General features: G+C 41.2%; 1 protein-coding gene across 1 annotated transcript; it reads left to right on the top strand.

Moving 5' to 3' along the window:
• Positions 1 to 5,986: 5,986 nt before the first annotated feature.
• LOC115117777 (perforin-1-like) lies at positions 5,987 to 8,611 on the top strand. Its single transcript, XM_029646272.2, has 4 exons — positions 5,987 to 6,077; positions 6,455 to 6,613; positions 8,087 to 8,206; positions 8,371 to 8,611. Exons 2-4 carry the CDS (start codon positions 6,461 to 6,463, stop codon positions 8,512 to 8,514), a joined length of 417 nt encoding a protein of 138 aa, XP_029502132.1. The 5' UTR covers positions 5,987 to 6,077; positions 6,455 to 6,460; the 3' UTR covers positions 8,515 to 8,611.
• The last annotated feature ends 5,929 nt before the right edge of the window (positions 8,612 to 14,540 follow it).

Raw genomic sequence — 14,540 nt, 5'->3', positions numbered from 1 at the left:
TGTGGTGGAACAGGTCCACAGGAAGTCGTCAGCTGATCTGAAACTGTGGTGGAACAGGTCCACAGGAAGTCGTCAGCTGATCTGAAACTGTGGTGGAACAGGTCCACAGGAAGTCGTCAGCTGATCTGTAACTGTGGTGGAACAGGTCACCAGGAAGTCGTCAGCTGATCTGAAACTGTGGTGGAACAGGTCCACAGGAAGTCGTCAGCTGATCTGAAACTGTGGTGGAACAGGTCCACAGGAAGTCGTCAGCTGATCTGAAACTGTGGTGGAACAGGTCCACAGGAAGTCGTCGGCTGATCTGTAACTGTGGTGGAACAGGTCACCAGGAAGTCGTCAGCTGATCTGAAACTGTGGTGGAACAGGTCCACAGGAAGTCGTCAGCTGATCTGAAACTGTGGTGGAACAGGTCACCAGGTGGTCGTCAGCTGATCTGAAACTGTGGTGGAACAGGTCCACAGGAAGTCGTCAGCTGATCTGAAACTGTGGTGGAACAGGTCCACAGGAAGTCGTCAGCTGATCTGAAACTGTGGTGGAACAGGTCCACAGGAAGTCGTCAGCTGATCTGTAACTGTGGTGGAACAGGTCACCAGGAAGTCGTCAGCTGATCTGAAACTGTGGTGGAACAGGTCCACAGGAAGTCGTCAGCTGATCTGTAACTGTGGTGGAACAGGTCACCAGGAAGTCGTCAGCTGATCTGAAACTGTGGTGGAACAGGTCCACAGGAAGTCGTCAGCTGATCTGTAACTGGTGGAACAGGTCACCAGGAAGTCGTCAGCTGATCTGTAACTGTGGTGGAACAGGTTCACCAGGAAGTCGTCAGCTGATCTGAAACTGTGGTGGAACAGGTCACCAGGTGGTCGTCAGCTGACACATCTCCACACCTCCAGCTCCAGGTTGTCTTTGACCTCCACAACATTGCAGATGAACTTGTTACTCCAGGCAGGGTCAGAATAGTTGTTAATGATTTCAGAAACAAAGCAGCTGTTGTGAAAATATAGAATGCAACTTCAAAATAAATAGTCTGTGAATATGCCCATGTAGTTTCACTGACATGTCAGGATCCAAAAGCAAATGAGTCATCATTAACAAAAACAAAAGATGCGACCTGCAACCTGGCCAAGATAAAGCAAAGCAATGCGACAAAAAAAACACAGAGTTACACATGGGATAAACAAAAGTACAGTCAATAACACAACAGAAAAATCTATATAGAGTGTGTGCAAATGGAGTAAGGAGGTAAGGCAATAAATAGGCCATAGTTGCAAAGTAATTACAATTTAACAGTTTGCTGGGTAGAGTGTTGGAGGCTGTTTTGTAAATGCCGTGCCAAAGTCGAGGATCGGTAGGACAGTCAGTTTTACAAGGATATGTTTGGCAATGTAAGTGAAGGAAGTTTTGTTGAGAAATAGGAAGCCGATTCTATATTTAATTTTGGATTGGAGATGCTTAATACGAGCCTGGAAGGAGAGTTTACAGTCTAGCCATACACCTAGGTATTTGTAGTTGTCCACATAATCTAAGTCAGAACCGTCCAGAGTAGTGATGCTAGTCGGGCGGGAGGGTGCGGGCAGCGATCGGTTGAAGATCATGCATTTAGTTTTACAAACGTTTAAGAGCAGTTGAAGGCCACGGAAGGAGAGTTGTATGGCGTTGAAACTCGTTTGGAGGTTTGTTAACACAGTGTCCAAAGAAGGTTCCAGATGTAAACAGAATGGTGTCGTCTGTGTAGAGGTGGATAAAGTAATCACCCGCAGCAAGAGTGTCACAGCGTCCGAAGAGGAGTAAGGATCGGCCCAAGATGCGGCGTGGTAAGTGTTCGTCATTTTAATGGAAAAACTGAACACTACAAAACAACAAAGTGACAAAAATGAACCACTGTGCTAACAAGCAACGTAACATAGACAATCACCCACAACCCACAATGACAAAACAGGCTACCTAAATATGGTTCCCAATCAGAGACAAAGACTAACACCTGCCTGATTGAGATCCATATCAGGCCAAACACAGAAACAGACAAACTAGACATACAACATAGAATGCCTACTCAGATCACACCCTGACCAAACAAAACATATAAACATACAAAGCAAACTATGGTCATGGCGTGACAAAGAGCGACATCATTGATACAGTTGAAGTCAGAAGTTTACATACACCTTAGTCAAATACATTTAAACTCAGTTTCACAAATTCTGACATTTAATCTTAGTAAAAAATTCCCTGTTTTAGGTCAGTTAGGATCACCACTTTATTTTAAGAATGTGAAATGTCAGAATAATAGTAGAAAGAATTATTTAATTCAGCTTTTATTTCTTTCATCACATTCCCAGTGGGTCAGAAGTGTACATACACTCAATTAGTATTTAGTAGCGTTGCCTTTAAATTGTTTAACTTGGGTCAAACGTTTCGGGTAGCCACAGTAAGTTGGAGAAATGTTGGCCCATTTCTCCTGACAGAGCTGGTGTAACTGAGTCAGGTTTGTAGGCCTCTTTGCTTGCATATGCTTTTTCAGTTCTGCCCACAAATCTTCTATGGGATTGAGGTCAGGGCTTATGATGGCCATTCCAATACCTTGACTTTGTTGTCCTTAAACCATTTTGCCACAACTTTGGAAGTATGCTTGGGGTCATTGTCCATTTTGAAGACCCATTTGTGACCAAGCTATAACTTCCTGACGGATTTCTTGAGATGTTGCTTCAATATATCCACATAATTTTCCTACCTCATGATGCCATGTATTTTGTGAAGTCCACCAATCCCTCCTGCAGCAAAGCACCCCCACAACCATCATGTGGGATGGTGTTCTTCTGCTTGCAAGCCTCCCCCTTTTTCCTCCAAACATAACGATTGTCATTATTGCCAAACAGTTTTATTTTTGTTTTATCAGACTAGAGGACATTTCTCCAAAAAGTATGATCTTTGTCCCCATGTGCAGTTGCAAACCATAGTCTGGCTTTTTTATTGCGGTTTTGGAGCAGTGGCTTCTTCCTTGCTGAGCGGACATTCAGGTTATGTTGATATAGGACTCGTTTTTACTGTGGATATAGATACTTTTGTACCGGTTCAGCCAGCTCTAGGAGTCTTGGTGGTTCCAAACTTCTCGATGGAGTCCCCTGTGTTCTTGGAGACCGTCAATGCTGCAGAATTTTTGTTGGTACCCTTTGCCAGATCTGTGCCTCGACACAATCCTGTCTCTGAGCTCTACAGACATTTCCAATTTCGAGTCCCATAGCAAAGTGTTGTGGCTGCTTCGTGCTGTTGTCTGTGCCCGATAATATTTGTATCCTGTATTGTGCTGCTACCATGTTGTGTTGCTGCCATGTTGTGTTGATACCATGTTGTTGTCATGTTGTGTTGCTACCATGCTTTGTCGTCATGTGATTCTTCTTGTTACTCCAGAAAATACAATTTATAGACAAAATGTGGAGAATGAACAGAGTGTATCTTCTAGAACTGAATTTATTTAATACTTAAACAATCATTTTTAACCATTACCATTACAAATAAAGACAGAGAGGACAGAAAAAGCAGCCCCCTGATACAGAGAAAAATAAAGCACCGTGTTAAAAAAAGACCAGAAAAATATCTTTACAAGGTAAAGAAGAAAATACCATTTTTGAACTTTTACTTCTGAAAAGAGCCAACCATTACAGATTAAACTCAAATAAAACATACCACTTAATGGCAACTTAACCCGGTAAATATGCTTCATCTCTCAGAAAACACGTACATTCTGAACCAGTTATAATTTTAAAAGATTAGTAATTAGAAACAACAATGTTATTAATGCCAATTTTAAAAGTTTATTTGAAAACGTATAGAAATCAGACTTTAAAAACAGTGGGACGGATCCTAAAGACGTTTTACATTGAACAACTCTGAAGCAACTATCAGAAGACAAAATATTTTCATTAAAAACAGAGAAAAACCAGTGAAATCTTAGAAATGGTGTGTTGCATTTATACTATTGTTCAGTACATTTACAAGATTTTGATAGAACTCTCTCTCTCTCTCTCTCTCTCTCTCTCTCACACACTCTCTCTCACTCTCTCTCCCTTCTCTCTCTCTCTCTTTCTCTCTCTCTCTCCCTTCTTTCTCTGTCTCACTCGCTCTCTCTCCAACGTGCTCTCAGTCTCTGTCTCTCTCTCTTTCTCTCTCTCCCTTCTCTCTCGCTCTGTCTCTCTCTCTCTTCGTTCTCTCTTTCTCTCTTTCTCTCTCTCTCTCCCACTCTCTCTCTCTCTCACTCGCTCTCTCTCCCACTTACTCTCTCTCTCTGTCTCTGTCTCTCTCTGTCTCTGTCTCTTTCTCTTTCTCTTTCTCTTTCTCTGTCTCTGTCTCTTTCTCTCTCTCTCTCTCTCTCTCGTCTGTCTCTCCCGTCTCTCTCGCTCTGTCTCTCTCGCTCTGTCTCTCTCGCTCTGTCGATTTCATTCTGTCTCTCTCAGAAATGAGAGAAATGGTTGCATGTTGTGTTTATTTTTTGTTCAGTATATTCAAAACATTTTGATAGAACTCTCTCTCTCTCTCTCTTTCTCTCTCTCTCTCTCTCTCTCTCACTCTCGCTCTCGCTCTCAATTCAATTCTATTTGTTTTATTGGCATGACGTAACAATGTACATATTGCCAAAGCTTACATTGGATATTTACAATACGAAAATAATAAGAATCAAAATTGTCAACGGGACAACAGTAACAACAATATCCAAGGGTCAAAATAGCAATACATTGAACAATAACAATGAGCATACAGTAGAGGACATGTGCAGGTTGATTGGTCTGTCAGACACTGTCCCTCATCTTATGGCAGGCAGCAATGTAGTGCGCTGCCAACCCATAGCTCTCTGCGTCCTCCCCCAACAGGACGGGTAGCCTACTCTCATCAGAGAGGTCTTTGAACCCTTGAATAAGGGTTTCAAATTTGGGGAAATGACACTCTCTAATTGTTTTATATTTTTGACATCTTGTCAAGAAATGCAGCTCTGTCTCAGGTTCTGCTGTGGTGCAGTGGTTGCACAGCCTTTCCTCTACAGGGAGCCAGGTTTTCCTGTGTCTACCCTTTTCAATGGCAAGGCTGTGCTCACTGAGCCTGTACTTTGTCAAGGTTTTCCTAAGGTTTTGATCAGTAACCACGGTCAAATAAATAGCTACTGTCTCTCTCTGTCCTAGTTGTCCTTCAATCCTGACCTTGCTGTGAGCCATGTCCTCCTCTCTCTCTCATAGTTGTCCTTCAATCCTGCCCTTGCTGTGAGCCATGTCCTCCTCTCTCTCTCATAGTTGTCCTTCTTCAATCCTGCCCTTGCTGTGAGCCATGTCCTCCCCTCTCTCTCTCTTTGTCCTTGGGCCTGCTGCTGATGTGTGTCCTGGTAATTCAAGGTGTATGGTCTCAGTGCCAGGAATCTTAAATGTGATTTATGGTCAACACAATCCTGTCTCAGAGCTCTACGGACAATTTCTTCGACCTTTGGCTTGGTTTTTGCTCTGACTTGCACTGTCAACTTTATATAGACAGGGGTGTGCCTTTCCAAATCATGTCCAATCAATTGAAATGACCTCAGGTGTACTACAATTAAGTTGTAGAAACATCTCAAGGGTGATCAATGGAAACAGAATGCACCTGAGCTGAGTCTCATAGCAAAGAGTCTGAATACAAAATAGAGAAAAAGTCAAGGGGTCTGAATACTTTCTGAATGCACTGTATATTATGATTAGTGGTATTACTGATTAATTACAGATTTTATACAGTACTATTTACCATCTCCACCCTTAGTAATGTCCTCTCCCTCACCTTACTGTTGATTCACTGGGCTGGCCTTTTGACATTATCTGGAATATAATTTGTTCAATCAGCATTTCAGATAGTATCAGAATTTGTTGTTACACCTTATAGGCTGAAATACGTCTCGTGGTAATATAAGGTGTGTTCTCATTGGTTAAGTAGTCTTACATACCACCTGTGGGTCATCATACCAGCTGGGTGTGGGGGGCTGAGATCTTTATAAACAGCTCGATGGCACAGTAAGGACCATCAGCAGTTGGGTGACTAGAGGAAGACAGACGTCCAGCTCGACTATCCAGGTAAGACATGATCTTAGTCTTCCACCTCTCTCTCTATCTCTCTCTCTCTCTCTCTCCCTTTCATCTTACCTTTGTTATCTCTGTAGACTGACAATCAATTTTGATCTAAAATCACTTTTTTGGAAAGCCCCTTACTGTCTGCAATCAACTTTGAAAAAAAAAAGTGATTTTAGATAAAAGTTGATTGTCAGTTTGGTTGAGTACACTGGATGACTTCTCAGCCAGGTTTCCTGTCAGAACTGAATGTGTAAAACCATTACAGTTTCTGTATCATGAATACATCAGAATACAGTTTGTAGTGTTAGTTTCAAACTCTTATGGACATGTTTATACCTTCCCCTCCTATTCCCTCCCTTCATCTCCTCTCTCTCTGACAGTGTACCATGGCCTCTCTCTCTCTGTACCTGGTACTGCTGGTGCTATGCGCCCTGGCTCTTGTACACTGTGACCTGAATGGCGGCCCCGTCAGAGTGTATGATATTCGTGCCTCCAACCTGAAACGATGGCTATTCATAAAACCAAGCCCTTACGTCAAGGTGAATTTATTAATTTATTTCTTCTTTATTTAACCCGAACAGTCAGTTAACAAAACATTCTTATTTACAACAACAAACTGTCAGGTGGGGAGATAAAACAGAAGTACAGTGATGTTACAGACATCATAACACAGAAGGACAGAGACACAGCAATAATCAAACAGTAAACAGTAGACAGTCAGCTGTCATTTGTTTGGATATCAAGTAGCCTACAGTGACATGTGACCATGAAAATGTCAGTGATTGGCTTGTTACTTGTTAGGTGAAGAAATAGTAAAAGAAAAATGAACAAACTATCAAATTAATTAATGAATTATAATATACATATACTGGTTCCTCATTCAAGTGAGCCAACTGTACATACATTAGCAATAATTTAGTATTTAAAACCTCTCTAGGCTAGGTGGGACGGTAGCATCTCACCTGACCAACATTCAGATAAAGTGCAGGGTGCCAAATTCAAACTACAGAAACTGTAAATATTTAACATTCTTGAAAATACACTTGCAATATGTCAAAATAAAGCTTAACTTCTTGTTAATCCAGCCGCGGTGTCAGATTTCAAAAAGGCTTTAAGGCGAAAACAGACCATGCGATTATCTGAGGACAGCACCCCACAATACAAATGCATAGCAATCATTTTCAACCAGGCAGGTGGCGACACAAAAGTCAGAAATAACTATATAATTCATGCCTTACCTTTGAAGATCTTCTTCTGTTGGCACTCCAAAATGTCCCAGAAACATCACAAATGGTCCCTTCGTTCGATAAACTTCTTTTTTATATCCCAAAAACTGTCAATTTATTTGGCACGTTCGATTCAGAAAAACACCGGTTCCAACTCGCCCAACATGACTACAAAAGATCTAATAAGTTACCTGTAAACTTAGTTGAAACATTTCAAACAACTTTCCTAATCCACCCTAAGGTATCTTAAAATGTAAATAATCAATACAATTTAAGACGGAATATACTGTGTTCAATAGCAAAAAAAATCAAAGTGGAGCAAGTTACAGGTCTCGCGCCCAAAACAAGAGTCCACTTGGCTTGACTCTCATTCTGATTAGCCGTACTTCTTAATTTCTCAAAGGAAAAACATCAACCAATTTCCAACGACTGTTGACATCTAGTGGAAGCCATAGGAACTGCAACCAGGTGCCTCATAAATCTAGTTTACCATAGAAATCCAATTGAAAACACAGTGAACTCAAAAATATATATAATCCTGGATGGTTTGTTCTCGGGTTTTGCCTGCCAAATAAGTTCTGTTATACTCACACACATAATTTAGAGTGTTTTATATCCAAATATACCAATTATATGCATGTCCTAGCTTCTGGGCCTGAGTAGCAGGCAGTTTACTTTGGGCACGCTTTTCATCCGGACGTCAAAATACCTCCCCCTATCCCAAAGAAGCACAATCATAATTTAAAAAAGTTTAATAAAGTCTACTGACAACATTATCTTCCTTAGGTGTGGTGCGGTTCATCCTTTCATGGCAAGAGCAACACTCTGGAGGATCAGGAAAACCCCATCTGGGCTGACCAGTTCAACTTTGCTAACATCCTTCCCAACTCTGTCCTGACACTGGAGGTAAGTTTCCCCCCTTACTATGCAAAGCGTTTTGAGCACTGGAAAATCACCATGTAAATCAAATCAATTATTATTATGATGAAGAAGATGATAATGATGAGGAGGAGGAAGATTATTATGATGATTTTTACTATTATTGTTATTATGATGATTATTATTATTAGGTGTGGGATGATGTCGTCGGACTAGATCACCACATGGGAACCTGCAAAATCACCATCCGCCCGGGAACACACAGTGAGATCTGCCAGCTGAAGAGAGGCACCGTCTACTACTCCTACAGCTACGGCTACGTCTACAGTTACTAGATGGAACAGTTTGATGATTAGGTTGTAACCTATGACCTTTGTCACCCTTTCACTCATGTATTCATTTCCTTATAGCATTAAAAAAACGTGCTTCATAGCAAGATGTTCTCAGTCGGTCTTAATCATGTTTCTGAATTGTTTTATTATTTCTCAGAAGATGCCTTAGAGTGTACACAGCATATTAAAATAGTTAATCAATATTTCTACTAGATTTGAGATCTTATGTCAAAACCTTTAACCATTCGACATTTACCTTTTACAGTGTCACAACATCACAACTCTCTCTCTTCACTGCCATGGAGTGGAGAGAGAGAGACTGTGGAGAACAAAGACATTATTCTTCCCAAAACTCCTAATACCCGAAATTGGAGAATTAAACAATATTTTTATTTTTGAGAATGTGGGAATAGTCTGTAGACACTTAAGCATATCCCAGTTTAGGTCACCTAACGGAACGAACTCTGAAGCTAGATGGGGGGCAATCAATACACATATGGTGTCCAGGGCACAGCTGGAAAATACTTATTTCTGGAGAGAATATATATTTTTATTAGAAGTTCGAACTGTTTGGGCACAGACCTGGAAAGTATAACAGAACTTTGCAGGCTGTCTCTGCAGTAGATTGCAACTCCTCCCCCTTTGGCAGTTCTATCTTGACGGAATATGTTGTAGTTGGGGGTGGAAATCTCAGAAATGTTGGTGGCCTTCCTAAGCCAGGATTCAGACACGGCTAGGACATCAGGGTTGGCGGAGTGTGCTAAAGCAGTGAGTAAAACAAACTTAGGGAGGAGGCTTCTGATGTTCACATGCATGAAACCAAGGTTTTTACGGTTACAGAGTCAACAAATGAGAGTGCCTGGGGACACGCAGGGCCTGGGTTAACCTCAACATCACCCGATGAACAGAGGAGGAGTAGGATGAGGGTACGGCTAAAGGCTATCAAAACGGGTCATCTAGTGCATTGGGTACAGAAAATAGAAGGAGCAGATTTCTGGGTGTGGTAGAATAGATTAGAATAGGGTATGGTAGGGTGCGGGTACAGTGGAGGTACCCAATTCCGGTGAAATTGCAGAGTGCCAAATTCAAAATACAGAAATAGTCTAATTAAACATTCATAAAAATAGAAGTGTTAGACATCGGTTTAAATATGAACTTCTTGTTAATCCAGCCGCTGTGTAAGATTTCAAAAAGGCTTTACGGCGAAAGCATACCATGCGATTATTTGAGTACAGTTCCCCGCATACAAAAGCATTTTACAACCAAGTAAAGGAGTTACAAAAGTCAGAAATAGCGATAAAATGTATCACTTACCTTTGAAGATCTTCATATGGTTGTGGACACAAAAGTCCCTGTTACACAATATATTTTTTGTTCAATAAAGTCCCTCTTTATGTCCCAAAACTCTGTTTTGTTGGCACGTTTTGTTCAGTAATCCACTGGCTCAAAGGCAGACATGACATGTAGACGAATACATCCTAATAGTACCAGTAAAGTTCGTTGAAACATGTCAAACGATGTTTATAATTAATCCTCAGGTTGTCTATAGTCTAAATAATCTATAATATTTAAACCGGACAATAGCGTCTTCAATAGAAAGGAAAAACAACGAACGGCGCGCAATCGGTCACGCGCGAAAACTAGCTCTGGTTCATTCTACAGTCCACGTACATAGAAAATGGTCTCATTCTTCCTCATTTTTCAGAATACAAGCCTGAAACAATGTCGAAAGACTGTTGACATCTAGTGGAAGCCTTAGGAACTGCAATCTGGGTCCTAACCATTTAGATACTGTATAGGCATTCAATAGAAAAGTACCCATATCAAAAATGTCCCACATCATGTATGGATTGTCCTTAGGTTTTTGCCTGCCATATCAGTTCTGTTATACTCACATATATTATTTTAACAGTTTTGGAAACTTTAGAGTGTTTTCTATCCAATACTACCATGCATATGTATATCCTAGCTTCTGGGCCTGAGTAACAGGCAGTTTACATTGGGCACCTCATTCATCCAAAATTCAAAGTACTGCCCCCTACCTAAGAGAGGTTATGCTAGGTGAGGTCACACCATGTGTGGGAGGTATTAGTGAAGAGTCTGGGAGGCATCAGCTGTGTAGCCATATGATCATAAGGTCCACTGAGCATGCCGAAAGATGGGCCTGGTTCAAAGGCTAGCTTTGGGGCTGGGCCACTCGGTATCAGCTAGCTAGCTGCGGTGATCTGGAGTCCTCTGGAGTAATGGTGGAGAAGAGCAGTCCTGATATGCTCAGGGTTGATATCGGGCTGTGCAGACTGGCGTTGTGCAGACTGGCGGGTATTGTCCAGGGTAAAAGCGGCTGGTGTCTGAGCTAGAGGTAAAAGTGGCTAGTGGCTAACAAGTAGCAGTGGCTAACAATGACAAAATAGCTGGTAGCTAATTAGCTGGTTAGCATCTGATGGCTATCTTCTGATGGAGGTTCTAGCTATAAGGTCTAAAAATAGCGGATCCGTAACACATTGGGTGAGACGGTTTGCCGGAAGGTATATTTAATTTTTAAAAATGGAAAAAGAGATTGAAGTATATTGAAATATATACAAAAAAAGATGAAAAAAAGACAAAATTTACATGGGAAAACGACAAACACGTCTGCACTGCTACGCCATCTTGGACACTCTAGACCCCACAAGTCCCCACAAGAATAGTAAACCAACAAGAATTTGACTAACTGGGGGCATTTTGTTAGTCCCCACAAGGTCAAATGCTATTTCTTGGGGATTTAGGGTTAAGGTTAGAATTAGGGTTAGGGTTAAGAGATAGGGTTAGTTTAAGGGTTATAACCTAGGGGTAGGTTTAGGGTTAGGGTTATGGGTTAAGGAAAATAGGATTTTGAATGGGACTGATTGTATGTCCCCACGAGGTTAGCTGCGCCAGTCTGTCTGTGTGTGTCTGTGTGGGTGAGAGGGTGAGAGGGTGTGAGTGCGTGTATATGTGGGTTCAGTGAATTCGGAAAGTATTCAGACCCCTTTACTTTTTCCACATTTTGTTACATTACAACCATATTCTAAAATGTACTAAATAATTTTTTTATCCTCATCAATCCACACAATAACCCATAATGACAAAGCAACAACAGTTTTTCTGAATTTTTTTAGCAAATTTACAAAATAATTAAAAACTGAAATATCACAATTACATACGTTTTCAGACCCTTTACTCAGTACTTTGTTGAAGTACCTTTGGCAGCGATTACAGCATCGAGTCTTCTTGGATATGATGCTCCAAGTTTGGCACACCTGTATTTGGGGAGTTTCTTCCTTTCTTCTCTGCAGATCCTCTGCAGCTCTGTCAGGTTGGAGGGGAGAGTTGCAGCACGGCTATTTTTAAATCAAAATTTAATTTATTTATATAGCCCTTCTGACCAGCTGATACAGTGGGGAGAACAAGTATTTGAGACACTGCCGATTTTGCAGGTTTTCCTACTTACAAAGCATGTAGAGGTCTGCAATTTTTATTACAGGTACACTTCAACTGTGAGAGACGGAATCTAAAACAAAAATCCAGAAAATCACATTGTATGGTTTTTAAGTAATTAATTTTCATGGCTAACATGAAGGTCCTGAGCACTCTGCAGCAGGTTTTCAACAAGGATCTCTCTGTACTTTTCTCTGTTCATCTTTCACTCAACCTGACTATTCTCCCAGTCCCTGCCGCTGAAAAACATCCTCACAGCATGATGCTGCCACCATCATGGTTCCCCTTAGGGATGGTGCCAGGTTTCCTCCAGATGTGGCACTTGGCATTAATGCCAAAGAGTTCAATCTTGGTTTCATCAGACCAGATATTCTTATTTCTCATGGTCTGAGAGTCTTTAGTTGCCTTTTGGCAAACTCCAAGTGGGCTGTCATGTGCATTTTACTGAGGAGTGGCTTCCGTCTGGCCACTTTACCATAAAGGCCTGATTGGTGGAGTGCTGCAGAGATGGTTGTCCTTCTGGAAGGTTCTCCCATCTCTACAGAAGAACTCTGGAGCTCTGTCAGAGTGACCCTTGGGTTCTTGGTCACCTCACTGACCAAGGCCCTTCTCCCCAGATTGCTCAGTTTGGCCGGGCAGCCAGCTCTAGGAGTCTTGGTGGTTCCAAACTTCTTGATGGAGTCCCCTGTGTTCTGGGAGACCGTCAGTGCTGCAGAATTTTTGTTGGTACCCTTTGCCAGATCTGTGCCTCGACACAATCCTGTCTCTGAGCTCTACGGACAATTCCAATTTCGAGTCCCATAGCAAAGTGTTGTGGCTGCTTCGTGCTGTTGTCTGTGCCCGATAATATTTGTATCCTGTATTGTGCTGCTACCATGTTGTGTTGCTGCCATGTTGTGTTGATACCATGTTGTTGTCATGTTGTGTTGCTGCCATGCTTTGTCGTCATGTGATTCTGCCATGCTATGTTGTTACTCCAGAAAATACAATTTATAGACAAAATGTGGAGAATGAACAGAGTGTTTCTTCTAGAACTGAATTTTATTTAATACTTAAACAATCATTTTTAACCATTACCATTACAAATAAAGACAGAGAGGACAGAAAAAGCAGCCCCCTGATACAGAGAAAAATAAAGCACCGTGTTAAAAAAAGACCAGAAAAATATCTTTACAAGGTAAAGAAGAAAATACAAATTTTGAACTTTTACTTCTAAAGAGAGCCAAACATTACAGGTTAAACTCAAATAAAACATAGTAGTTAATGGCAACTTAACCTGGTAAATATGCTTCATCTCTCAGAAAACACGTACATTCTGAACCAGTTATAATTTTAAAAGATTAGTAATTAGAAACAACAATGTTATTAATGCCAATTTTAAAAGTTTATTTGAAAACGTATAGAAATCAGACTTTAAAAACAGTGGGACGGATCCTAAAGACGTTTTACATTGAACAACTCTGAAGCAACTATCAGAAGACAAAATATTTTCATTAAAAACAGAGAAAAACCAGTGAAATCTTAGAAATGGTGTGTTGCATTTATACTATTGTTCAGTACATTTACAAGATTTTGATAGAAATCTCTTCTCTCTCTCTCTCTCTCTCTCTATCTCACTCGCTCTCTCTCCCACTTGCTCTCTCTCTCTCTCTCTCTCTTTCTCTCTCTCCCTTCTCTCTCGCTCTGTCTCTCTCTCTCACTCTCTCTCCCTTCTCTCTCTCTCTCTCTCTCTCTCACTCGCTCTCTCTCTCTGTCTGTCCCTCTCTGTCTCTTTCTCTCTCTCTCCCGTCTCTCTCGCTCTGTCTCTCTCGCTCTGTCTCTTTCGCTCTGTCTCTCTCACTCTCAGAAATGGTTGCATGTTGTGTTTATTTTTTGTTCAGTATATTTAAAACATTTTGATAGAAATCTCTCTCTCTCTCTCTCTCACTCTCACTCTCACTCTCTCAATTCAATTCTATTTGCTTTATTGGCATGACGTACATATTGTACATATGTACATATTGCCAAAGCTTACATTGGATTTTTACAATATGAAAATAATAAGAATCAAAATTGTCAACGGGACAACAGTAACAACAATATTTGAACATCTTGGCCATGTTCTGTTATAATCTCCACCCGGCACAGCCAGAAGAGGACTGGCCACCCCACATAGCCTGGTTCCTCTCAAGGTTTCTTCCTAGGTTTTGGCCTTTCTAGGGAGTTTTTCCTAGCCACTGTGCTTCTACACCTGCATTGCTTGCTGTTTGGGGTTTTAGGCTGGGTTTCTGTACATTAGCTGATGTACGAAGGGCTATATACATAACTTTGATTTGATTTGAACAATATCCAAGGGTCAAAATAGCAATACATTGAACAATAACAATGAGCATACAGTAGAGGACATATGCAGGTTGATTGGTCTGTCAAACACTGTCCCTCATCTTATGGCAGGCAGCAATGTAGTGCGCTGCCAACCCACAGCTCTCTGCGTCCTCCCCCAACAGGACGGGTGGCCTACTCTCATCAGAGAGGTCATTGAATCCTTGAATAAGGGTTTCAAATTTGGGGAAATGACACTCTAATTGTTTTAT

The sequence above is a fragment of the Oncorhynchus nerka genome, linkage group LG13 (genome assembly GCF_034236695.1).
Source record: "Oncorhynchus nerka isolate Pitt River linkage group LG13, Oner_Uvic_2.0, whole genome shotgun sequence".
NCBI classification, from domain to species: domain Eukaryota; kingdom Metazoa; phylum Chordata; class Actinopteri; order Salmoniformes; family Salmonidae; genus Oncorhynchus; species Oncorhynchus nerka.
This window is presented reverse-complemented; position numbering and strand designations above follow the sequence as displayed.